General features: G+C 43.7%; 1 protein-coding gene across 1 annotated transcript in view; it reads right to left on the bottom strand.

Moving 5' to 3' along the window:
• The window catches only part of LOC142302450 (uncharacterized), a 106,894-nt gene extending 80,613 nt beyond the window's left edge, over positions 1-26,281 (bottom strand). Inside the window, exon 1 of the mRNA XM_075343512.1 lies at positions 26,191-26,281. Coding sequence (XP_075199627.1) covers positions 26,191-26,281 — 91 coding nt within the window. The remainder of the gene's footprint in view (positions 1-26,190) is intronic.
• Positions 26,282-27,962: the final 1,681 nt, after the last annotated feature.

The raw sequence follows: 27,962 nt of genomic DNA, 5'->3' as shown, positions 1-27,962 counted from the left end.
CTTTTAGAAACACAGCGAGGGGACTCCAACCACAGTCTCCCTCGTTGCCACTAATTGGGCCACACACACCCCCCTTGACTGACATCAGTTGATGCCCCTTTTCAAAATGAAAAAGATGCTTTGCATGAAGCACTTTCAAAAATACGCGTGCCTTTCCCGTCCCCTGGCTGACCCAGGGGAAGAAAAGTCCTCTGAGAGCCATGATTTGTTCATTTTGGTTCTTTTAGAAACACAGCGAGGGGACTCCAACCACAGTCTCCCTCGTTGCCACTAATTGGGCCACACACATCCCACTTGACTGGCATCAGTTGACCCCCCTTTTGAAAAAGAAAAAGATGCTTTGCATGAAGCACTCTCAAAAATACGCGTGCCTTTCCCGTCCCCTGGCTGACCCAGGGGAAGAAAAGTCCTCTCAGAGCCATGACTTGTTCATCTTGGTTCTTTTAGAAACACAGTGAGGGGACTCCAACCACAGTCTCCCTCATTGCCACTAATTGGGCCACACACACCCCACTTGACTGGCATTAGTTGACCCCCTTTTGAAAAAGAAAAAGATGCTTTGCATGAAGCACTCTAAAAAATACGCGAGCCTTTCCCGTCCCCTGGCTGACCCAGGGGAAGAAAAGTCCTCTGAGAGCCATGATTTGTTCATTTTGGTTCTTTTAGAAACACAGAGAGGGGACTCCAACCACAGTCTCCCTCGTTGCCACTAATTGGGCCACACACACCCCACTTGACTGACATCAGTTGATGCCCCTTTTCAAAATGAAAAAGATGCTTTGCATGAAGCACTCTCAAAAATACGCGTGCCTTTCCCGTCCCCTGGCTGACCCAGGGGAAGAAAAGTCCTCTCAGAGCCATGACTTGTTCATCTTGGTTCTTTTAGAAACACAGCGAGGGGACTCCAACCACAGTCTCCCTCGTTGCCACTAATTGGGCCACACACACCCCACTTGACTGACATCAGTTGATGCCCCTTTTCAAAATGAAAAAGATGCTTTGCATGAAGCACTCTCAAAAATACGCGTGCCTTTCCCGTCCCCTGGCTGACCCAGGGGAAGAAAAGTCCTCTCAGAGCCATGACTTGTTCATCTTGGTTCTTTTGGAAACACAGCGAGGGGACTCCAACCACAGTCTCCCTCGTTGCCACTAATTGGGCCACACACACCCCACTTGACTGGCATCAGTTGACCCCCCTTTTGAAAAAGAAAAAGATGCTTTGCATGAAGCACTCTCAAAAATACGCATGCCTTTCCCGTTCCCTGGCTGACCCAGGGGAAGAAAAGTCCTCTGAGAGCCATGTCCACATTGTCAGTGGACAGACGCGTGTGCTTATCTGCCAGCAGACCCCCAGCAGCACTGAAGACAGGTTCCGATAGAACGCTGGCTGCAGGACACGACAAGATCCCCAAGGCGTACGTGGCAATCTCAGGCAATTTATCCAGATTGGAAGCCTAAAATGAGCAGGGCTCAAGTTGCACAGTAATGGCATCGATGTTTCCTTGCATATACTCATATATCTGTGTGTCCTCCTCTTTTTCCTTGTCCAGCTCTTTTGTTTTCGCATGAGTATATGTCCTTGTCACTTTCCCATGTGTTTGTGTTGTGTTGTGAGTTGTTTGTCACCTTTTGGACACCTTTGAGGGTGTTTTCTAGGTGTTTTTATGTGTTTGTGATTGCCTGCCATTGTTTCCTATGCAGTTTGAGTTCGGTTCGTCGAACGTTCGACGAACCGAACTCGAACGGGACCTCCGTTCGGCGAACCGACCTCGAGCCAAACCGGGACCGGTTCGCTCATCTCTACTCATAATCCAAAGGTCAGATTTGGCCTTAAACTGAACTCAGGTAATGAGAGAAGGGATAGATCAGGATTATTAATTAAGGTAATTCTAATAAATAGTGGAGACAGTGACACGTTAATACAGAAGTGAGATAGAATAGCTCAATTGCTAGTACTGTCTATTTCTAAAATGTAGATAGTCAGAGGGAGGGCTCCTTCAGTTCTGCAGAGAAGATAAATGATTTGGATCTTCACATCCTATCAATGATTGTGCAAAAATTTAGGTGAAACAATTGAGTGACAAAGGTATTCCAGAACCTGCTGAAGTCATTGCTCAAGGAGCAGGCAATGTGCTGACAGTTATGAAACAAGAAAAGTGGGAATACATCCCAACTGACAAATGAGTAATATGTGTATTTTTGTCCCTTTAGATCAAAATCTGGAAATGTTGCATCATTGGCGCCACCATGGGCATGGATCTAATTCCGTCAGAAGCCAAGCAACCTTCAGACCAAAAACAGAGACCAACCATGGAAAATGTGGCCTTATTGAAAACCAAACAGAATAAGACCTAGAAGAAGAAGATGTGACCCTAAACATCACCTCCAATCTGTATTGTGCCTATATGAACTGCACTGGGGAACATTCTCTAACAGAAGAGATGATTGCTCTAACGACTCAAAGTGTTACATGAGCTGATCTATCAGAGGACTTGTCAAAGAAAAATAGGCAGATGTCAACAATTAAAAATCATCATATACACAAGATGTAAAATTGTTAACAAAATCATAGATACAAGGATTATCTATAATAATTGTAGGAACACTCACAGTAGCGGCATATGCAGCTAAAGCAATAGGCCGATTCTCTTGTTTGGTGAATAAATTTATAAATACCACAAGTAGAGATAGATATACTAGATTAATTACATTACACAAGATAATGGTAGATGGTGGGAATGGGTACTTTCTTAGTTACCTGATTTTTGGATATATGCATTATATATTAGGAGTAATTTTTGCTATTGTGCATGCATTGCTTTGTGTTGTACACAGTGTACGCTAAAAACCATGGTGCTAGGGTATGGGACCTTGTATAAATAATGTATGGCTCAAAATAGCCAAGGGTGGAATGTATTGCAAATATAAAAATGGCTATTTTTGAGTTTATACATTATGTTATACTATAACATATTGTTTAATCGGACAGACAAAGTGTACATGGTTACAAAATCTTGTGTATCCTTAAGGGTTTCTGTGTGTTTGTCTTGAATATACAGGCAGACAATATACCATTGTAGAAGAATCCTTATGATTTACTTTAGTTCAACAATCTGATGTTTTATGCGTTTGCTATATACACAGACAGACAATATATCCATTTACCTAGCTCAAATACCTGATGTGTATTCTTGGGAGATTTGAATGTCTGTGGGTTTATTACCCCATTGTCTGATGTGTGGTGTATCTCTGATTCATCTATGCCCAAAGACTGGCCATCAAAGGGCATGGATCAATAAGACTACAACACATTAACTTTAAGGCTTGTAATATTGTTCAAGCCTCTATAAGATCAGATGAAATATAGCACAGACAGAAGCTCGTGTTTCCTGTACCGAGACGTCCGGTCAGTGTTCGGATTTCCAGGAGTCCTCTGTCCTTGGTGTGCTTCTCTGATGCTTAATGTTCCAGGCAGATGATGTTCAAAACTCCTTGGTGATGTAAGTATTTAACTGTACTTAACCTTTGTATGTTGATTATACAAAAGTGTACGCAATATCATACTTTTCCTTTAAGTTTGTATTTCAAATTAACCTTTATAATAAAATTACTTATTTGCCTTCTTTAAAGCCGTATCTGAACCTTAGTGATAAAATATAGCAAAACAGTTACTTAATCTAATATAAGCCTCTGCTTTCCTCTCTCTTTCACCTGTGACCAAAGGGCACTGCACCTTGATGGTAAGGTGCTGTATTCCCCTGTAGCGCCTAACCACAGGGGCGCCACATATGCTAACTCCATTGTTTTCCACCAGGTGGCGCTATAGGTGGTTTCATTGGGTAGCACATGGATACTTTACTATACCTAGACACCACTTCTATGCCTATAGCTGGCCCCGTTCTCAAGTTAATGGCGGTATACGGGATATGGGTGGACACAATGTATATATATATATATATAAAACTACCTGTACTACCCGGCTTCGCCCGGGTTAATAACTGCTGTTAACAAAATAGAATGTATTAACAAAAATGTATTCTGCACACAAAAACCACAAAACAAATAGATATAAATGTAATTATAATGTCTGTCTCCCCCTCTGTATATATCTCTCTGTCTCTCTCTCTCTATCTCTTTGTCTGTCTGTCTCTTTCCCTGTCTGTCTCAATCTCTTTCCCTATATGGAGATAAGGTATGCACACCAGTGACTATGCAAGGGGAATACATGTAATAGCAGAAACTGCTAGGTGAATACTGACATGAAAAATTCAATAGCTATATGTGAGAATGAAATGTGAAAAATGGAACCTGCATTACTGCCATGAACATAAGAACAAAGAGAAATTTAGCTACTGAATTGATCAATGCAATAGAGCCCCAACACTACGCCAAAGTATTTCTCCACGTTGGGGTCCCTAGCTTGTGTGTGTCCTCTCCTGCAGTTAAAAAACTTACCGTATATGGGAAGCTGAGACCCAGGCTATATATACGTATCATGTGGATTGGCAATAGGTGTGAGTGGGGTGGGTTCACACCTATTCAGTATTCACACAGCAGTTCTGCTATTACATGTAATCCCCTTGCATAGTCACTGGTGTGCATACCTTATCTCCATATAGTGATGTTTTTTTAGGCTTTTGCACCCAGTTCAGACATAGAATGGAGATGCAAACGTTATTCCTTATTTGTTAGTAGTTTTTCGTTTGTGAACCCACCCCACTCACACCTATTTCCAATCCACATGATACGTATATATAGCCTGGGTCTCAGATTCCCATACATGGTAAGTTTTTTAACTGCATGAGAGGACACACACAAGCTAGGGACCCCAACGTAGAGAAATACTTTGGCGTAGTGTTGGGGCTCTATTGCATTGTTCAATTCAGTAGCTAAATTTCTCTTTGTTCATATGTTCATGGCAGTAATGCAGGTTCCATTTTTCACATTTCATTCTCACATATAGCTATTGAATTTTTCATGTCAGTATTCACACAGCAGTTTCTGCTATTACATGTATTCCCCTTGCATAGTCACTGGTGTGCATACCTTATCTCCATATAGTGATGTTTTTTAGGTTTTTTGCACTCAGTTCAGACATAGAATGGAGTTCCAAATGTTATTCCTTATTTGTTAGTAGTTTTTCGTTTGTGAACCCACCCCACTCACACCTATTGCCAATCCATATGATACGTATATATAGCCTGGGTCTCAGCTTCCCATACACGGTAAGTTTCTTAACTGCATGAGAGGACACACACAAGCTAGGGACCCCAACGTAGAGAAATACTTTGGCGTAGTGTTGGGGCTCTATTGCATTGATCAATTCAGTAGCTAAATTTCTCTTTGTTCATATGTTCATGGCAGTAATGCAGGTTCCATTTTTCACATTTCATTCTCACATATAGCTATTGAATTTTTCATGTCAGTATTCACACAGCAGTTTCTGCTATTACATGTATTCCCCTTGCATAGTCACTGGTGTGCATACCTTATCTCCATATAGTGATGTTTTTTTAGGTTTTTGCACCCAGTTCAGACATAGAATGGAGTTTCAATCTCTTTCCCTGTCTGTCTATCTATCTCTTTCCCTGTCTGTCTATCTATCTCTGTCAATTTCCCTGTCTGTCTCTTTCCCTGTCTGTCTCTTTCCCTCTCTTTCCCTGTCTGTCTCTTTCCCTCTCTTTCTCTGTCTGTCTCTTTCCCTCTTTCCCTCTGTCTCTTTACCTGTCTTTGTCTGTCTCTTACCCTGTCTGTCTCTTTCCTCTCTTTCCCTGTCTGTCTCTTTCCCTGTGTCTGTCTCTGTCTCTTTGTCTGTGTCTGTCTCTTAACCTGTCTCTCTCTTTCCCTCTCTTGCCCTGTCTGTCTCTTTTCCTGTCAGTCTGTCTCTCTGTCTGTGTCTGTCTCTTTCCCTGTCTATGTCTGTTTCTTACCCTGTCTGTGTCTGCCTCTTTCCCTGTCTGTGTCTGTCTCTTTCCCTGGCTGCATTGTGACACACCAACATTCCATTTAAGGGCGTGGCTGCGCATTCTTCTGAAGTTCTGGCTGCACTGTGGCTCCCAGCTCCATTCGCTTTACTGGAGGCAGGTTTTTTGGTGAATAACTATAAAGCTCGGGGTTAAAATTTCCCCTCAAAACATAGCCTGTGACGCTCTCGGGGTCCAGAAGTGTGAGTGTGCAAAATTTTGTGGCTGCAGCTGCGACGGTGCAGATGCCAATCCCGGACATACACACACACATACATACACACACATACACACACATACATACATTCAGCTTTATATATTAGATATATCAAGCTGTATGTATGTATGTATGTATGTGTGTATGTCCAGGATTGGCATCTGCACCGTCGCAGCTACAGCCACAAAATTTTGCACACTCACACGTCTGGACCCCGAGAGCATCAAAGGCTATGTTGTGAGGTGAAAGTTTAACCCCGCGCGTTCCAATTTACCAATCAATTTTGCCTCTATCTACATAATGGGGAAAAAGTGAAACGAAAAGTGTATCCGCACCGTCACATTTACAATCACAAAATTTTGCACAGACACCTCATTTGACCCAGGGAACATCGTAGACTTTGTTTTGACAGGAAAATGTAACCCCGCAATTTACAGTTACTCTCCAAAAAACATGCCTTCATTAAAGTAAATGGAGCCTGGAACTACAGGTTATTAGTAGGAGCTGTGAGTGGTTGCTATAGGAACAAAAGACATTCATAGTATAAGAAGCTTATATGTGAGGTAATAAGATGACGGTGGGGAGACGGATAGAGAGACAGAGAGAGACAGACAGACATAGAAAGACAGACAAAGACAGACAGGGAAAGAGACAGACAAAGACAGACAGGGAAAGAGACAGACAGAGACAAACGGTGAAAGAGACAGACAGAGACAGATGGTGAAAAAGACAGACAGAGACAGACGGGGAAAGAGACAGACAGAGAAAGACCTGGAAAGAGACAGATGGGGAAAGAGACAGACAGACATGCAGACAGGGACAGAGACAGGGAAGGAGGAGATAGCCAAAGAGACAGACAAAGATAGATGGGGAAAGACACAGACCTTGATAGAGACAGACGGGGAAAGACACAGAGAAATGGAGACAGACAAAGACAGGCAGACAGGGAAAGAGACAGACAAAGAGACGGGGAGACAGACGGGGAAAGAGACAGACCTGGGAAAGAGACAGACCTGGAAAGAGACAGATGGGGAAAGAAACAGAGACAGATAAAGAAAGAGGCAGGCAGACGGGGAAAGAGACAGACGGAGAAAGAGACAGGCGGGGAAAGAGACAGACGGGGAAGAGACAGACAGAGGCAGACGGGAAAAGAGGCTGACGGGGAAAGAGGCTGACGGGGAAACAGGCTGACGGGGAAAGAGGCAGACGAGGAAAGAGGCAGACGAGGAAAGAGGCAGATGAGGAAAGAAGCAGACGAGGAAAGAGGCAGACCTGGAAAGAGACAGACCTGGAAAGAGACAGACCTGGAAAGAGACAGATGGGGAAAGAAACAGACAGAGACAGATGGGGAAAGAGACAGACGGGGAAAGAGACAGATCTGGAAAAGAGACAGACGGAGCACATTACTTGGCCAATTTAGTTTAAACTGTGTGGAATATCTGTGGTGTTGAAATATATGTTGTAAAATGGCAGTCTCCAGTCAAGGAAACCACCTATGCCAAAACATGGTATCCTCCACAGACAGGTGTTTTGGGGTATTTGCCCCTCATCAGTGTGGAGTAGGAAACTGGCTAGTGGGAGCTTACCTATATAGTCTTCTACTAGCCATTGCTCCCACTAGCCAGTTTCCTACTCCACACTGATGAGGGGCAAATACCCCGATACAGCTGTCTGTGGATGGATACCATGTTTTGGCATAGGTGGTTTCCTTGACTGGAGACTGCCCTTCCCATGGTTTTTCCTTCCCAGTGAAATACCTGGCTAGTTACCTGCCAGCGTTGAGAAACATGTGATGGTGTCTCCGCGGCTTCCTTATTTTGCATATTTCCCAGGGGGCATTGCTCTAGAATCACTGCGTTGAGAAAACACGTGATGGTGCTCCGCGGTGCTGGATGTTGATCTCCCTAAGGTCAACCATCCTTACCTATATAGTCTTCTACTATGCATTGCTCCCACTAGCCAGTTTCCTACTCCACACTGTTGAGGGGCAAATACCCTGAAACAGCTGTCTGTGGATGGATACCATGTTTTGGCATAGGTGGTTTCAATGACTGGAGACTGCCCTTCCCATGGTTTTTCCTTCCCGGTGAAAGACTTGGCTAGTTACCTGCCAGCGTTGAGAAACATGTGATGGTTTGTATGCGGCTTCCTTGGTTTGTATATATATATATATATATATATATATATATATATATATATATATATATATAAAAATTATATAAAGCTCAGTGTATGTATGTATGTATGTCCGCTAAAGGAATTTGCACCGTCGCATTTACAATCACGAAATTTTGCACAGACACCCCATGTGACTCAGGAAACGTCATAGACTATGTTTGGGCAGGAAAATTTAACCTCGTGCTTTCCAGTTACTCTACAAAAATCCTGCAGCCATTAAACTGAATGGAGCTGGGAGCTGCAGGCTATAAATAGCAACTGTCAGTGGTTGCTATAGGAACAAAATAAACTGTTAGTATAACAAGCTTATGTGTGAGGTAAAAAGATGTCAGTGGTGAGACAGATAAAGAGAGACAAAGACCTGGAAAGAGACAGCCCTAAAAAGAGACAGACTGGCAAAGAGACAGACCTGGAAAGAGACAGACTGGCAAAGAGACAGACCGGGAAAGAGACAGACCAGGAAAGAGACAGACCGGGAAAGAGACAGCCGGGCAAAGAGACAGATGGGCAAAGAGACAGTCCTGGAAAGAGACAGCCCTGGAAAGAGACAGCCGGGCAAAGAGACAGCCAGGCAAAGAGACAGCCGGGCAAAGACACAAATGCCCAAAAAGACAAATGCCCAAAGAGAAAGACCTGGAAAGAGACAGACCTGGAAAGAGACAGACCTGGAAAATAGACAGACGGGCAAAGAGACAGCCCTGGAAAGAGACAGCCCTGGAAAGAGACAGACGTGGAAAGAGACAGCTCTGAAAAGAGGCAGCCGGGCAAAGAGACAGCCAGGCAAAGAGACAGCCGGGCAAAGAGACAGCCGGGCAAAGAGACAGCCAGGCAAAGAGACAAATGCCCAAAGCGACAGATGGGCAAAGAGACAGACCTGAAAAGAGACAGCCCTGGAAACAGACAGCCCTGGAAAGAGAGAGCCCAGCAAAGAGACAGCCCGGGAAAGAGACAACCAGGGAAAGAGACAGCCCGGGAAAGAGACAGCCCTGGAAAGAGACAGCCCTGGAAAGATACAGACCAGGAAAGAGACAGATGGGCAAAGAGACAGATGGGCAAAGAGAGAGACCTAGAAACAGACACCTGGGCAAAGAGACAGCCGGGTAAAGAGACAGCCGGGCAAAGAGATAGCTGGGCAAAAAGACAGCCGGGCAAAAAGACAGAGAGAGAGACAGACAGATACAGAGATTGAGACAGATAGACTAATGCAAATAGAGACAGAGAGATAGAAACAGACAGACAAGGAAAGAGACAGACAGCGAGACAGACAGACACCGACACACAGACTGGAAGAGAGACAGAGAGACAGTTACCATCCCGGGCAACGCCCGGGTGCTACAGCTAGTAAATATATATATATATATATATATATATATATATATATATATATATATATATATATATATATATATATATATATAATTAGTCTCAAGAGCAGGTTATACAGCCCAAGAAGGAGGAGCAGATCTTGGAATTGGAAATACCCCTTTCAGCGAATTAAACTGCTATTACATCCAATAGAAAAGTCAGGTAAGACATACAGATGTAATTTTCAAAAACAGATGTTTGTAGATTTGCATATAGAAAAGTAAATTTAACTTGTTGGCAGATGTGAACTTTTCTGGTACCTGGTAATCAGTTCCCACTGAGAATCATGACTGGGGCATTGATAGTTTTTTATTAGAGAATGTCTTCTTTAAGGGATTTTCTGGGTTTAAACTTTATTTTTACATTGCATTTCTTGCACAGCATGTACACAAACCCTGACTGTGTTCAATGTGCACACTGTTCGGAATCAACATTGTTGCTTGCATAAGTCGATTAGCGTCTCATGTGTTTTCACAATGTTTTCTCGGCATACTTGCAATATTCTATACTGTTTATTGCTTGAGTGGTTTACAGATTACCGCAATTATAAGATTGGCTGGCGGTCTTGTGTGGACTAGCTCCATATCCAGATTTCTCAATGTTTAAAGGCTGCTTTACACATTACTATTGCGTGTGCGATCTCGTATGCGATCGTACACGCCCCCATCGTATGTGTGGCACGGGCAATTTGTTGCCTGTGTCGCACAAACGATTACACCCCGTCACATGTGCTTACCTTACTAATGACCTCGCTGTGGGCGGCGAACATCCACTTCCTGAAGTGGGAGGGACGTTCGGCGTCACAGCGACGTCACACAGCGGCCGGCCAATAGAAGCGGAGGGGCGGAGATGAGCGGGATGTAAACATCCCGCCCACCTCACCTCCTTCCTTCCACATAGCCGGCGGGTGCCGCGGGACGCAGGTAAGCTGCAGTTCATCATTCCCGGGGTGTCACACGGAGCGATGTGTGCTGCCCCGGGAACATTGAACAACCGGGCGTTCAATTTTTAGAAATTGAACGACGTGTATGCAATCAACGTTTTAACGTTCAATCATGATCACACGTAGCTGTCACACACTACAATATCACTAACGATGCCAGATATGCGTCACTTACGATGTGACCCCGCCGACACATCGTTAGATATATTGTAGCGTGTAAAGCCCGCTTAACTCCTCACACCTTAATGTTGTATTAAGAGAAGAAGATGAGAACCGTGCTGGAATATGAGCACCAGTATGCAAAGCACATCTATGCAGTCACATGATAACAGCAGAATCCTGATAGTGTACATAATGCACACTGTCAATATTCAGCTATCTACAATGCTGTAGTGGCATTGCAGAAATGTAGTTTTAGTCTGAAATACCCCTTTAACTTGTTCCGCAGCTATCCATATATCTTAGACACTACCCCCAAACAGAAGGCTGAATGATCAGTGTTCAACACTCTCTTTTACAAGAAAATCAATAACAGCAGGCTCGTAAACATAAATCAAATGTCCTGTGTAACTCAAAACACAAGTATCCAATCATAATGAGTAAGCACACAGTATGAAAGTAATTTACATTGCTATAATCCGTAATTAAAGGGGTTAAGTGTGTAAATACATAAACAAGGGTCCAGTCACAGACTAATTAGTTTTACAAGAGTGTTTTACTACTTTGATATTATAGTAGTATATAGTATTATAGTATTTAATACTATGATATTGCCAGTCTATCCTTAGTACTATGATGTTGATATTCTTAGGCTAGGCCATAATTATCAGATCAATAGGGGTCTGACACGTGGAATCCCCCAAAATCAGTTTTAGGCGATGTACACACACTGCAACTTCACAGAGAAACACACCGTCTGCCAAAAAAATGCACCTTGTGCCAGAAAACACATACTTTAAGCGTTTTCTGCAAGTTTTTTTGCGCGGTTTTGTACCATGCATTTTTTAGTAAATATGGTGATGGACGGACACATAGATATAGGGGGTTGGTAGGTCTAACAAGTTTGGAAAAAAAACAGCTTTGGTGTTAGAAGGGCTAGGGGGATAGGAGCAAGCGCATTATACTTACTGAGTTTCCAGCGCGGCTGTAACTGCTCCTGTGGCTACTCACTTTACTTCCAGGGCCGCTCAATTAACCTCATACATATTCATTACTTTCCCTGCCCACCGGAGTCTGTGATTGGTTGCAGTCAGTCAGCGCCCCCACCCTGAGTGGCAGCATGTCTGACTGTTTGCAATCACAGTAGCTAAGTGGGTCTTTATTGTACTGTAAAAATAAATAAAAAAAATTGGAGTGGCTCCCTCCATACTATGATACCCACCACAGATAAAGCCCATGGCTACAGGCTGCAGCCCCCAGCCGTGTGCTTATCTTGGCTGTGTATCAAAACAAGAGGAACCACATGCGTCTTTTTTTTTTGCAATTATTTAAATAAATAATTTTAAAAAATTACGTGCAGTCCCTCACAATTTTGATACCCAGCAATCATAAAGCTCGACAACTGGGGACTGGTATTTTCGTGCTTATTGGCCCCTCCAGGCTAAAAATAGCATCCTGCAGCCCCCTGAAATTCCCGCATCAATTAGATGCTACAGTTCCGGCACTTTACCTGGCTCTTCCCAATTGCCCTGGAGCGGTGGCAATTGTGGAATTAAGGGGTTAATCGCAGCTCACAGCTGCCACTAAGCCCTAGATTAGTAATGAGAGGCATCTATGAGACCCCCCCCATTACTAATCTGTAAGTAAAGAGAAATAAAGACAAACATGGAAAAAGATCCTATATTTGCAATAAAAGACAAAAGAGCACCCTCTTTAACCCTTTTATAAACCCCAAAAATACCCCTGAAGGTCTACCGTAATCCACATGAGGTCTCACGACAATCTTGGCTCTGCTACATCTGAGAAGGCACAGTGCGCGGACATACAACAATGACCGCCTGCTATGAGCTTCAAGTAGAGAATGAATGAGTCGCGCAATAAACTCAGGTTAGTTTCGGTCACAGCTGGAGGTTTCCACAGTCATCCACCTGTAACTGCAGGTAACTTGACCTCGGGTGACTTCAAGTTACCTGCGGTCACAGATGTAGGACCGTGGGAATCTCCAGCTGTGACCAAGACCTCCACACCTCACCATGGAATTTTGAAGTTGATAATTCTGGTGGTGCTCATAATATTTACCTCGATGGTGTGCAGCTCATTTTTTCTGGTTGCATTATGTCTAGTAATTAAAGAGGTTGTCCACTACTTCTCAATAGGTATGTTTCCACCTTTTAAAATAATAAGATATTCTAGCGGTGTTGGTACTGTCCCTCCCGGAATTGCAGTTTTACATCACATGATTCCAGCAGCCGCGTCTCTCCTCATCTTATATGTATGTGAAACATCCAAAGGTGGGGAGAGTGAAATGGCAGCTGAAAGTGAGAGTTGGGAACAGTGCTGGCTGCATTTAAAGAACTGGAAATACAAACCAGGCACTTTTTCATGATTGTCATAATAAAACATCTATAACCCTATATGACACAAAAATGTTTTCAAAATACATAAATTAAGATCAAGGTGTAAGTACAATCAGGAGACGTACGGCTCACATTGATCTATCCAATAACACAATGGGTTGTAAAGAACATATTATTGAAATGCTGCACAATATCACCTTCAGCTTAAGCATAGTAAACAGAAACTTGTGGCTTGAGAAGTAGCTCAGAAGCAGAAAACCACAATCTAACCACTGGAAGACAAAGACAATTTATTAATGGTTTGTGAGACAAAACAAGTGTTAGTGCCATCACTTTCTCTACAACAGTCTAGCTTTTTTTACTCCAATAATACATTTCAGCAACTATTACTTTGCTAATTTGATGTGTAATTTTCTGTTTATCGATCTCTCATGGATGTTACAGAAAAGAATTTAAATAAAGTAATATATCATTATTTATCGAATATAAACATAAAGTTATAAGTATTTCTATCTTTAAAGGCCACTTTACATGCTACAATAAATCTTACGATGTGTCGGTGGGGTCACGTCGTAAATGACGCACATCTGGCATCGTAAGTATGATTGTAGCGTGTAAAACCTCCGTGCAATTGTGATTGAACGAAAATCCGTTCATCGCATGCACGTCGTTCATTCCTCAAAGATTGAACGTGCGGTTGTGCAATGTTCCCGAGGCAGCACACATCGCAGTGTTTGACACCCCAGGAACATTGAACGACACCTTACCTCCGTCCGCGGCTCCCGCCGACAATGCGGAAAGAGGAAAGAGGTGGGCGGGATGTTTACGTCCCGCTCATCTCCGCCCCCCCGCTTCTATTGGCCGGCTGCCGCGAGACGTCGATGTGACGCCGAACGTCCCTCCCACTCCAGTACGTGGATGTTCGCCGCCCACATCGAGGTCGTATGGATGGGTAAGTACGTGTGACGGGGGTTAATCGTTTGTGCGGCACGTTCAACAAATTGAACATGCCACACATACGATGGGGGCGTTGCAAATCGCATACTATATCATATGCGAAATTGCAACGTGTAAAGCAGGCTTAACAACAGAGGTCTGCAAGGGTAAAATTGTTTGAAAAGTAAGAGGTGATTTTTATTTACTTTCAATCTCTGAACTCAGTAAAAGCATTGAAAAAAAATTCCATCACATACAATTTTTTCACAAACACTGTCTCCATAAGGTTTTTTATGCACCATACTTTGACACCTTTTGGTAGATTCTTTTGACGTCATTAGATTGGTTAGAAATGGATAAACGCTGTGCTGTGATTGGTTGCTGTGGGCAGAGAAGATGTTTTTCACGGACGTGTCAGAGGTGCGTTTTGCTCTCCATGAGCCGTGTTTATTGCCTATGTGTGTTCTCCGTGTGTTATCCGTGATAACACACGGAGAATGGGAACTTTCTACTCACCCGTCCCTGGTTTTGCTGTCCGTGGTGCTGAACTTTGGTCTCCGGTCCTGCCGACTCTCCGCTGCTGCTGCTTTCGGCCGCAGTGAAGTGGAGCATAATGAGCGGCGGTCGGAAGCAACTGACAGCAGCGGCAGAGACTGCAGGGCTGGAGAAGGTGAGTAAAGTTTTGTTTTTTATTTCTCGCAGACACGTCTTTTCTCCAGTGTGTGTCACATGGAACACATCCGTGTGGTCTGTTTGTGTTACGTGTGACCCGTTTGTGTTCCATGTGACACCCGTGATGCCGGAAAGAAAACGGACATATTGCCGTGAGAAACACACGGACACTCTTATGTACGGAACGGACACAAGTGCCGTGCGTAAATACATATGTGTATCCAAATCCATTGGAATACCTAGGTCTACGTGAGTATGTGTCTCCGGTATTTGTAGAAACTGACCAAACACGTACCGGAGGCACGTACGTGTGAAAGAGGCCTAGGAGGTGCTCAAAATGGCTACAAGGGAGTGTTTGCTACATTTGCGGTGGTTTTTCAGAGAAGAAATGAAGGAACATTATGGAAATTGTTAGAAAAGTGTATTATGCGTACTTTCAGGGCCACCATCAGGGCATGACAACTATGACTGATGTATGGGACCCCACGAAGAGGGGGGCCCGCCCGGGCCCTGGGTAACTACTTGGCTTTATTAAGCAATGGACCTGGCCAGGCCCCCGTCTTTACCGGGCTTCAGTCACAGCCACAGCAGAGGAGCCCAGCCCTGTCACTTCAGCCACTACAGTGGCTAATTTGCATGTGATGGGTTGACGCACGCAAATTAGCCATGTGCTGAAAACAAAGTCAGTTGAGCAGAGCAGGGCACTGGCGTGTCATCCCATGGCCCAGCATGCAGCAGAATGATTAAGTCATCATCACACTGCTGCAGGAAACAGAACTGCGGTGGTGGCAGGGACGCGGTAGCCGGCGGGGACAGGTAAGAGCTCCATAAGCTGATGGCAGGAGGGCGACGGGGGTCAGTGGGTGCTCTCGTCCACTGGCCTGGCCGCCTTTAGAAAGACAGCATGGCCCAGGGCTCATCCCAACTGAACGCCCGACCTCCTTAATCGTGGGCGGAACACTACTCAGACAACATAGGATGAGGGAATCACAATATTAAGATTTTATTGGATCCCCAAACAATTAATGGCACATAGCACATAACCAGCAAAACACACAAATGTAACAGGCAACAGAGTCTCACCCTTCCGCTGGCTCACCAGGGATTACAATGTCCGTGCCTCAGAGCTTCCAGGGCTACTTACTCCAATCCAGCAGCATCCCACTTTCGGCGGGCACCCACTGAGAATGGAATAACGCCAGATTTAGGAAGCTGCCTTGAGGTCTGCAAGGTTTGTAGTCCGGTGTCTGCATTGTCCCAAGCTGGATTCCTTCCTTAGGTAGTCCTTGATATCAAAGCCGAATCCTTGCATTCGATGCAGATGTGGGGGAGGATCGTAGTAGGGAGCGGCAGGACGGTGAGGTAGGTAGCTGGGTGACAGTTAGAAAGGGGGGTAAAGGGAAAAGTGCTAGGAAGGCTAGTCCTGAACTGACACACCCCAATAGGTTTGCAAACTTGGCAGATGAGGGGGATGTCATTACAGGGGTAGCATTGCTGAAGCAAGGCATGACCTCTGAATGCCAGAGGAGTGTCTGCTCCAGTAAGGGGGGGAATAGGAGTGCAGGGCAGGCAAGACAGGTACTGGTAGTGGGGGACTCAATTATTAGGGGGACAGATAGGGCAATCTGTCACAAAGACAGGGATCGCCGAACAGTGTGTTGTCTTCCTGGCGCTCGAGTTCGGCACATCGCTGATCGGGTTGACAGATTACTGGGAGGGGCTGGGGAGGACCCAGCGGTCATTGTACACATTGGCACAAATGACAAAGTTAGAGGTAGGTGGAAGGTCCTTAAAGATGATTTCAGAGAATTAGGTTGTAAGCTTAAAGCATGGACCTCAAAGGTGGTATTTTCGGAAATACTACCTGTGCCACGAGCCACACCAGAGAGGCAAAGAGAGATCAGGGAGGTTAACAGGTGGCTCAGGAATTGGTGTAGGAAAGAGGGTTTTGGGTTCCTGGAGAATTGGGCCGACTTTTCAGTTGGCTACAGATTCTATGCTAGGGATGGGCTTCATCTTAATGGGGAGGGTGCAGCTCTGCTGGGGCAGAAAATGGCTAGAAGGTTGGAGGAGTGTTTAAACTAGGAATGGGGGGTGAGGGTATTCACTTTATAGAAGGGGAATGTAGTGCAGATAGTGACCAGGGCACAAGTAATGAAATTGGGGGTGGTACGGGGGGAAGGGTTAGGACAGTCAATGCAGTAAGCAGGAATATAGGTACAGAGTCATACGTAACGTGCATGTACACTAATGCCCAAAGCCTCACAAATAAGGTGGAGGAATTAGAATTAATATTGTTGGAAGAAAATTATGATATAGTGGGGATATCAGAGACATGGCTGGATGAGAGCTATGACTGGGCTGTTAATTTACAGGGTTATAGCCTATTCAGGAATGACCGTACAAATAAGCGAGGGGGAGGTGTGTGTCTATATGTAAAATCATCCTTAAAACCCATCCTGCGTGACAACATATGTGAGGGTACTGAGAATGTAGAGTCCCTATGGGTGGAGATAAGGGGGGGGAGAATTAATAATAAAATACTGATAGGGGTGTGTTATAAGACGCCGAATATTATGGAAGAGGTAGAGAATCTCCTCATAAAGCAAATTGATAAAGCAACGAGTCTCGGAGAGGTAATTATTATGGGGGACTTTAACTATCCTGATATAAATTGGGGAACAGAAACTTGCAGTTCCAGCAAAGGAAATAGATTTTTGATAACAATGAAAGATAATTACCTTTCACAAATGGTACAGGACCCCACAAGAGGGGGAGCACTACTAGACCTTGTACTAACCAATAGGCCAGACCGCATATCAAATATACAAGTTGGGGGTTACTTGGGGAATAGTGATCACAAAATAATAAGTTTTCATGTATTCTTTAGTAAGATGTATAGTAGAGGGGCTACAAGGACACTAAACTTCAGGAAAGCAAATTTTAAACGGTTGAGAGATGATCTTAGTGCAATAAACTGGGATGATGTACTAAGTAATAAAAGTACACAAAGCAAATGGGAGACTTTTATGAGCATCCTGAATAGGGCTTGTGCAGAAAATATACCCTATGGGAACAAACATGCTAGAAATAGGAGGAAACCCCTATGGCTAAATAGAGCTGTAAGGGAAGCAATAAAAGAAAAACAGAAAGCCTTAAAAGAATTAAAGAGGGTAGGTAGTGATGAGGCATTATATAATTATAGAAAATTAAATAAAGTATGTAAAAAGCAAATTAAGTTAGCTAAGTTTGAGAGAGAGAGACTCATTGCGAGAGAAAGTAAAAATAATCCTAAAATATTCTTTAACTACATAAACAGTAAAAAACTGAAAAGCGATAATGTTGGCCCCCTTAAAAATAGTCTTGGTGAAATGGTGGAAGGGGATGAGGGTAAAGCCAACCTGCTGAATGACTTTTTTTCTACGGTTTTTATACAAGAAAATGCCATGGCAGATGACATGACTAGTGATACCATAAATTCACCCTTGAATATTACCTGCTTAACCCAGCAGGAAGTACGCCGCCGCCTCGAAATCACTAAGGTTGACAAATCTCCGGGCCCGGATGGCATACACCCCAGAGTACTACAGGAATTGAGTTCTGTGATAGATAGACCATTATTTTTAATCTTCTCAGATTCCTTAATAACAGGGTCGGTACCGCAGGACTGGCGCATAGCAAATGTGGTGCCAATATTCAAAAAGGGGATAAAAACTGAGCCGGGAAATTATAGGCCGGTAAGTTTAACCTCTACGGTTGGTAAAATCCTTGAGGGTTTCTTGAGAGATGCTATACTGGAGTATCTCAAGAAAAATAACCTTATGACAGAGTATCAACATGGGTTTATGAGGGATCGATCCTGTCAAACTAATTTGATCAGCTTCTATGAAGAGGTAAGTTCAAGCCTGGACCAGGGAAATGCAGTGGATGTTGTGTATATGGACTTTTCAAAAGCTTTTGATACGGTGCCACACAAAAGGTTGGTACATAAAATGAGAATAATGGGGATAGGGGAAAATATGTGTAACTGGGTTAAAAACTGGCTCAGTGATAGGAAACAAAGGGTGGTTATTAATGGTACGTACTCGGACTGGGTCTCAGTTCATAGTGGGGTACCACAGGGGTCAGTATTGGGCCCGCTTCTTTTCAACATATTTATAAATGACCTTGTTGGGGGCATGCGGAGTAGAATTTCAATATTTGCAGATGATACTAAACTCTGCACGGTAATCAATACAGAGGAGGATAATTTTATATTACAGGGAGATTTATGTAAATTGGAGGATTGGGCTGAGAAGTGGCAATTGAAGTTTAATGTAGATAAATGTAAGGTCATGCACTTGGGTAGAGGAAATAACATTTATGATTATGTAGAACTGTAGATTATGTAGAATTGTAGAACACTGGGTAAAACAGACACAGAAAAAGACTTGGGTGTATGGGTGGATGGTAAACTTCCCTTTAGTGGACAGTGTCAGGCAACTGCTGCCAGGGCTAATAAAATAATGGGATGTATTAAAAGAGGTATAAGTGTTCATGAAAAAAATATAGTTCTACCTCTGTACAAGTCACTAGTGCGACCGCACTTAGAATACTGTGTACAATTCTGGTCACCGATATATAAGAAGGACATAGCTGAACTGGAGAGGGTGCAGAGAAGAGCCACCAAGATTATTAGAGGAATGGGTGGGCTGCAATACCAAGACAGGTTATTAAACCTGGGGTTATTTAGTTTAGAAAAACGAAGGCTTAGGGGGGATCTAATCACAATGTATAAATATATGAGGGGACAGTACAGAGACCTTTCCAAAGATCTTTTTACACCTAGGCCTGCGACTGGAACACGGGGGCATCCGCTACGTCTTGAGGAAAGAAGGTTTAATCATAATCACAGATGAGGATTCTTTACTGTACGAGCAGTGAGACTATGGAACTCTCTGCCGCATGATGTTGTAATGAGTAATTCACTACTAACATTTAAGCAGAGCCTGGATGCCTTTCTTGAAAAATGTAATATTAAAAGTTATGTATATTAGATTTTATGACAGGGTGTTGATCCAGGGAACTAGTCTGATTGCCGGATGTGGAGTCAGGAAGGAAATTTTTTCCCCATTGGAACTTGTTTGCCACATTGGGGTTTTTTTGCCTTCCTCTGGATCAACATGTTAGGCTACGGGTTGAACTAGATGGACTTAGAGTCTCCCTTCAACCTTAAAAACTATGATACTATGATACTATGCTGAAGTCCATATAGTGTTATAATCCAGGTTTGGGTATGGCTTGCAAATCGGATCCGCAGGTCCAAGATTGGTAGCATGTAGCAATGGTCTATCTGGGCAATGGACAGTCCTCTTATACCTCTGAGCTCTCCATTCAGACCATTGGGGTCTTGACGATTGGTGGAAAAGACTGGGCTCTTATTGGCTAGATTTCAAGCCATATTCAAATAGCCAGAGACAGACAGGTAAGTTACATCTCATCTAGCATTTCACTTAGTAATACAATGGGAAGTTTGCATAACTGATTTATCTGTGTGTCTGGCCTTCATTAGCCAAGGCAATTACATGAGTCAACAAGAGTCTTGTAAAAACAATGAGGGCTTATCCCCCGTCTATAAACAAACTATCTTCATGTCTGTCTGAATTTTAAGATATGTAACCCCTGCTAAGCACTGACAAAGTCCATGTCGTCACATCATTGTCTTGTTGGAAGCTGAACCTTCGTCCAAGTCTGAGGTCCAGAGCACCCTGGAAGAAGTTTTCTTCCAGGATATCTCTGTACTTGGTTGCATTCATCTTTCCTTCAATTGCAACCAGTCATCCTGTTCCTGCAGCTGAAAAACACCCCCAGAGCATGATGCTGCTACCACCATGTTTCACGTTTCACTGTTGGGATTGTATTGGGCAGGTGATGAGCAGTGCCTGGTTTTCTCCACACATACCGCATAGAATTATCACTAAAAAGTTCTATCTTCGTCTCATCAGACCAGAGAATCTTATTTCTCATATTCTGGGAGTCCTTCATGAGTTTTTTTGCAAACTCTATGCGGGCTTTCATATGTCTTGCACTAAGGAAAGGCTTCCGTCGGGCCACTCTGCCATAAAAGCCCAACTGGTAGAGGGCTGCAGTGATAGCTGACTTTGTGGAACTTTCTCCCATCTCCCTACTGCATCTCTAGAGCTCAGCCACAGTGATCTTGGGGTTCTTCTTTACCTCTCTCACCAAGGCTCTTCTCCGATGACCATGTGATATTTCAGTTTTTCTTGTTTTAAAAATTTGCAAAAATTTCTACATTTCTGTTTTTTTTTTCTGTAAAGATGGGGTGCAGAGTGTACATTAATGAGAGAAAAATGAACTTTTTTGAATTTATCAAATGGCTGTAATGAAATAAAGAGTGAAAAATTAAAGGGGTCTGAATACTTTCCTTACCCATTGTATATGCTAGGAAGGGGACAAATAAACCAGGATGGGGACATATATAACAGGATGGGCCCAGGAGGGGGACGTATATACAAGTAGGGGGACATAGAGTACATTCCAGGAAGGACCCAGGATGGTAACATATATACCTGGAAGGGGACATACACTACAGTTCAAAAGTTTGGGGTCACCCAGACAATTTTGTCTTTTCCATGAAAAATCATACTTATATTTATAAAATGAGTTGCCTAATACATAGAAAATATAGTCCAGACATTGACTAAGTTAGAAATAATGATTTTTACTCGAAATAATAATTTTCTCCTTCAAACTTTGCTTTCGGCAAAAAATACTCCCTTTACAGCAATTACAGCTTTGCAGACCTTTGGCATTCTAGCTATTACTTTGATGAGATAATCTTGAGATATTTCACTCCATGCTTCCAGAAGCCCCTCCCACAAGTTGGATTGGCTTGATGGGCACTTTTTGCGTACCATACGGCCAAGCTGCTCCCACAACAGCTCAGTAGGATTCAGATCTGGTGATTGGGCTGGCCACTCCATTACAGATAGAATACCAGCTGCCTGCTTCTTCCCTAAATAGTTCATGCATAATTTGCAAGTGTGCTTTGGGTCATTGTCCTGTTGTAGGATGAAATTGGCTCCAAGCAAGCGCTGTCACAGGGTATGGCATGGTGTTGCAAAATGGAGTGATAGCCTTCATTCAAAATCCATTTTTACATTGTACAAGTCTCCCACTTTACCAGCACCAAAGCAACCACAGACCATCACATTACCTCCACCATGATTGACGGATAGTGTCAGGCACTCTTTCAGCATCTTTTCAGTAGTTCTGTGTCTCACAAATGTTCTTCTGTGTGATCCAAACACCTCAAACTTTGATTTGTCCATAACCCATTTTTCCAATTTTCCTCTGTCCAATGTATGTGTTCTTATGCTCATATTAATATTTTCCTTTTAGTACCCAGTCTCAGATATGGCTTTTTCTTTGCCACTCTGCCCTGAAGGCCAGCATCCCGGAATCGCCTCTTCACTGTAGACGATGACACTGACCTTTTGTGGGTACTATTTAAAGAAGCTGCCAGTTGAGGACCTGTGAGTCTCAAATTAGAGACTCTAATGTACTTGTCTTGTTGCTCAGTTGTGCAGCGGGGCCTCCCACTTCTCTTTCTACTTTGGTTAGAGCCTGTGTGTGCTCTCCTCTGAAGGGAGTAGTACACACCATTGTAGGAAATCTTAAGTTTCTTGGCAATTTCTCGCCTTTCAAGATGCAACAGTATTGTAAAGTCAACATCATCTTGTGCAGAGAACACTACAGCCATAATGTTTTGGATTATTTTGTGTTTTCACAATTACTCATATCCAGTTTTTACAGTCTTTTTACATGTTTGTATATTAGTTTTTTTTTTTTTCATTTCTAAGAACAAGAATAGACTGTTGAGTTTCACATGAAAGTTCTCTTTTTTCTGGCCATTTTCAGAGTTTAATGTAACCAACAAATGTAATGCTCCAGATTCTCAACTAGCTCAAAGGAAGGTCAGTTTTATAGCTTCTCTAATCAGCAAAACTGTTTTCAGCTGTGCTAACATACTTGCACAAGGGCTTTCAAGGGATTTCTAAACATTAATTAGCCTTCTAACACAATTAGCAAACACACTGTACCATTAGAACACTGGAGTGGTGGTTGTTAGAAATGGGCCTCTACACACCTATGTAGATATTGCATTCAAAACCAGACGTTTGCAGCTAGAATACTCATTTACCACATCAACAATGTATAGAGTGTATTTCTGTTTAATTTAGTGTTAGCTTCAAGAAAAAAAAAATGTGCTTTTCTTTCAAAAATAAGGAAATATCTAAGTGACCCTAAACTTTTGAACTGTAGTGTATATACCAGGAGGAGGACATATGTACCAGGAGGATATTATACAAAGATTCAGTGTGTGTGTGAGGGAAACATTTTGCCAGTATGGGGCCCTTAAATTCCTAGTGGCAGCCCTGCATACTTTAGTGTAAAATTAGGTGATGAGGGCATGGGCTCCACAACAACTGTGTTCTGTTAGAAGAAATACGACAGTGATCTAAAGGGAAGAAAAAGAGCTTTCGTTTTGGTGTGCCTATGATCTGGAAGGACCAGCGAAATCATAGGGATCATTGCTTCTTTTGTACGTGCAACGTGGATAGATTCAATCTTAAAAATAAGGAGGAAGTTATATACCCAGACCTCTTGTCTGTGATTTGCCCTGTACCTCATGGTCCAGAAATACCTGTGCCTTCACCGCTGAAAAAACTTGAAGATACACTTGATTCAGTACATGAAGAGCAGGATTCTGACTAAGACTAAAGGCTGCTTTACATGGTACGACCGATTGTGCAATTTTTTGCAAATTTTTTGCAAATCGCTGCCCGTGTCGCACAAAGTCAGTAACCCCCGTCACACATACTTACCTCTCGTGCGACCACGCTGTGGGCGGCGAACGTCCACTTCCTGGAGTGGGAGGGACGTTTGGCGTCACAGCGACGTCACACGGCCGCCGGCCAATGGAAGCGGAGGGGCGGAGATGAGCGGGACGTAAACATCCCGCCCACCTCCTTCCACACGGAGCGACGTGTGCTACCCCGGAAACGATGAACAACTAAATTAAACGATATTATGGAACCTAACGAGCAGTACACGACTCACGATTTGTGAGCGATACTGCGTCGCTAGGAGGTGTCACACAGGCCGGCATCGCCAGCGATGCCGGATGTGCGTCACAAAAACCGTGACCCCGACGATCTATCGCACGATAGATTGTCTGGTGTAAAGCAGCCTTAAGGCCCTGTGCGCACTGGAAAATGGAATTTTCTCAAGAAAATTCCGCAGGTATTCAAAGATTACCGCACCCGCGGTAAAAAACCGCGGCAAACCGCACCCGAAAACCGCATGCCGTTTGCCGCAGTCTGCTGCGGTTTTACCGCGGTATTGTTCGCGGTATTGCCGCGGTTTTGCCGCGTGCGGGTTGGTATGTGCTTTATTGCATTCAATGCAATAAAGCACATTGAAGAAAAAAAAAAAGTCATTTCATTCTAAGATAGAGAAATAGACAGAAGAATAGATAGAAGAATAGATAGATAGACAGACAGAGGGATAGATAGATAGATAGATAGAGGGATAGATAGAGTCCCTGTGAGCACACTCTGCATTTCTCACGGCCGGCAGTGAGTTCACATTACCGGCCGTGGGAAATGCCCTGGAGTTACCTCTGCTGTCTCGCTGCGAGCCTGCATTCAGCGCTGTGACAGTGTCAGTCGCGGCTGGATGTAAGCAGCGCAGGACCTGTGGATTACGCCGGAGCTGTGTGTTGGGGGGTTAATAAAAGGGTGAACGAGGCTTGTTTGTGTTTTATTTAAAATAAAGGATTTTTCGGTGTGTGTGTTTTTTTCACTTTACTTACGGGTTGATTATGTCAGCTGTCTCATAGACGCTGGCATGATCAAGCCTGGAGTTAATGGCAGTGATCCGCCACCATTAACCCCTTGTATTACCTTGACTGCCACTGCTACACGGCAGCAAGAAGAGCCGGGGACACTCCGGTACTGCCGCATAATGCATGTGACAGTCCCGGGGCAGCTGCGGCTGATATTCTCGGCTGCGGGAGGGGGAGTGAGGCGGGGGACATTAACCCTGCCCCTCTCCCTCCCCAGCCTGAGAATACCGGGCCGCCGCTGTGTGCTTACCTCGGCTGGACGGTAAATATACAGCGGAGCCCACGTGTTTTGTTTTCTATATTTCCGTTTGATTTCTATTTGTATTCTATGTGTCTGTGTTCTATGTCTGTGATGTCTGTGTGTGTCTGATATATGTGTGTGTGTGTTTACTCTCTGCTCTGCTTCCTCTTCCTGTAATGATATCACTTCCCTGCAAAACCGCAGGCAAGCGATGTACATTACCGGAGGTAAACCGCGAAATACCGCAGGGAATAACGCAGGAAAATGCAGTGAACCGCACAGAATTTGCTGCCTGCATTATTCCCTGCGGGATTTCACGATTACATTGGAGTCAATGGAGTGAAATCCCGCAGCGATGTGCGGAAAAGAATTGACATGCAATTGTTTTTGCTGCGGGAATCCCGCAGCAAAACATGCAGCTGTCAAAATCCGCCTAGTGCGCACAGGATTTTTTTTCCCATAGGTTTTGCTGGTGATTCAATGCAGAGATGTTATGAACATTTTCTGCAGCGAAACATGCAGTAAATCCGCGGCAAAATCCGGTAAGTGCGCACAGGGCCTTATACTCTAGTTCTAACGAGCCACAGCTTTTTCATAGCTCAAATTAAAGGTTTAGTCAGGGACTTGGAGGTTTCTAAACATTCTTCAGAAGTTTTAAACTCTAGAATAAAGGAAAAGAACCTTCTAGCTCCTGGTAACTGTTTATCATGGTACGAAAGCAGAGAAAAAGAATTCGTTCCATAATTTCTCAAAACAGTGCTATAGTATATTCCAGTGATGATACTGGGTTGGTGGAAAAATTTAACATGGTGTATAATGTGAGCGTGTGGAGACTCTTTATTGATTCAACCAAAAAGTCTGAAAGTTGTTCTACCATGGCAACAAATATTCTTCAGTGCCTGTACGGCATTCTGTGCACTTGAAGGAAAGCTATGAGTTTAGGCTTTATTTTCAAGACACTTAACAATGAGGGTCAAGGCTGGTCCATATTTGGTGATCTGAAAGTGAACTCTTTGCTCCTTAGCCAGGAATGAGGATACACAAAGCACCCATGCTTTTTGAGTGAATGGGACAGCCGAGATAGGATTCATCACTGGAGCCAAAAAAGTTGACCAATGAGACCAAGAACATAGTTGCAGAAAGTTTAGTTGATCCCAGTAAAGTTCTCCTGCCACCACTCCACATTAAACTTGGACTGATGAAGAAGTTTGTGAAAGTTTTACCAAAAGAAGTAGAGACTTTTAAGTACCTGTGTACCAGGTTTCTGATACTGTAGAAAGCAAAAGTGAAAAAGGCGTTTTAGTTGGTCCGGATGTTCGGAACCTCATGAAGGACCACATGTTTGAAACAAAAATGAAAGCTGTGAAGAAATTTCTAGATAACAACAGAGAAGTATCAACCACTGAGAACTCTCAGTTCTTTTAAACAATTTTTTAGGTAACAACAGAGATCCAACATTTAATTGGATCCAAATGTGCAGAAATTCCAGCATATGCAAAAAATTTCTTCTTAGGATAGAATGTTCATAAAAACATACCTTTATTTAAGCCATGGTCATGATTAAGGCTCACGCCTGAAACACGTAGACCCGTGTGTCTGCCGTTCATTTGTTATACTCTATTTTATGGCTTGAATTAAGGTATGTTTTTATGAACATTCTATCCTGAGTAGAGTTGAGCGCGGTTCGTGGTTCGTGGTTCTCCAGTTCGCGGCTCGAGTGATTTTGGGGCATGTTCTAGATCGAACTAGAACTCGAGCTTTTTGCAAAAGCTCGGTAGTTCTAGAAACGTTCGAGAACGGTTCTAGCAGCCAAAAAACAGCTAAATCATAGCTTGGTTTCTGCTGTAATAGTGTAAGTCACTCTGTGAATCAAACTATTATCACATTTCAGTGTATAGTGTGCGTGAACAGCGCCTTCAGATCACTGCTGTTTCTATAATGGCGATCGCCATTTTTTTTTTTTTTTTTTCTTGTCTTCCTTCCCTAAGTGCGCGCGTCTTGTGGGGCGGGCCAGCATGTCAGCCAATCCCAGACACACACACAGCTAAGTGGACTTTGAGCCAGAGAAGCAACGGCATGTGTGATAGGATCTGCATGTCACATGTCCCTGCATTATAAAACCGGACATTTTCTTCACGGACGCCATTATCTGCCTTCTGCGTCTTTGGTGTCAGACATCACTGTCGCAGCTCCGTCTTCCTGAGTCCTATAGCCGATACAGCTGTATGCGCTGCATACACAGCGTTAGACAGCTTAGGGAGAGCACTTTATAGCAGTCCTTTTAAGGGCTCCAACCGGCAGGGTCAGAGAGCCATAGGTGACAGGTCCTGCAAACAGCAACAGCGTCTGTGTAGCCCAGGTCAGGGATTTCCTACCTGCATTTCACCATTAGGAGGGAATAGAAAGGCAGTCTTCCATTCCTCTACCCAGAGCACCACAATCCTGCCACTGTACCCTCTTGTCCTCTGCACACTCCAACTGATAACTAAGCCATTATACTAGCAAACACTCAGTGTACCTAGTGGCATCCTATACGTGGCTATTGGACTTTGCTATAGTCCCACTAGTGCAAAGACATTTGCAGAGCGCGTCTGCCTGCATTGCACACTACAACTCATTCTAACCAAGCCATTATACTAGCAAACACTCAGTGTACCTAGTGGCATCCTATACGTGGCTATTGGACTTTGCTATAGTCCCACTAGTGCAAAGACATTTGCAGAGCGCGTCTGCCTGCGTTGCACACTACAACTCATTCTAACCAAGCCATTATACTAGCAAACACTCAGTGTACCTAGTGGCATCCTATACGTGGCTATTGGACTTTGCTATAGTCCCACTAGTGCAAAGACATTTGCAGAGCGCGTCTGCCTGCGTTGCACACTACAACTCATTCTAACCAAGCCATTATACTAGCAAACACTCAGTGTACCTAGTGGCATCCTATACGTGGCTATTGGACTTTGCTATAGTCCCACTAGTGCAAAGACATTTGCAGAGCGCGTCTGCCTGCGTTGCACA

This window comes from Anomaloglossus baeobatrachus, chromosome 4 (assembly GCF_048569485.1).
Source record: "Anomaloglossus baeobatrachus isolate aAnoBae1 chromosome 4, aAnoBae1.hap1, whole genome shotgun sequence".
In the NCBI taxonomy this organism is placed as follows: Eukaryota; Metazoa; Chordata; class Amphibia; order Anura; family Aromobatidae; genus Anomaloglossus; species Anomaloglossus baeobatrachus.
Note: the sequence above shows the minus strand (reverse complement) of the source record. Positions and strands in the feature narration are given on the sequence as shown.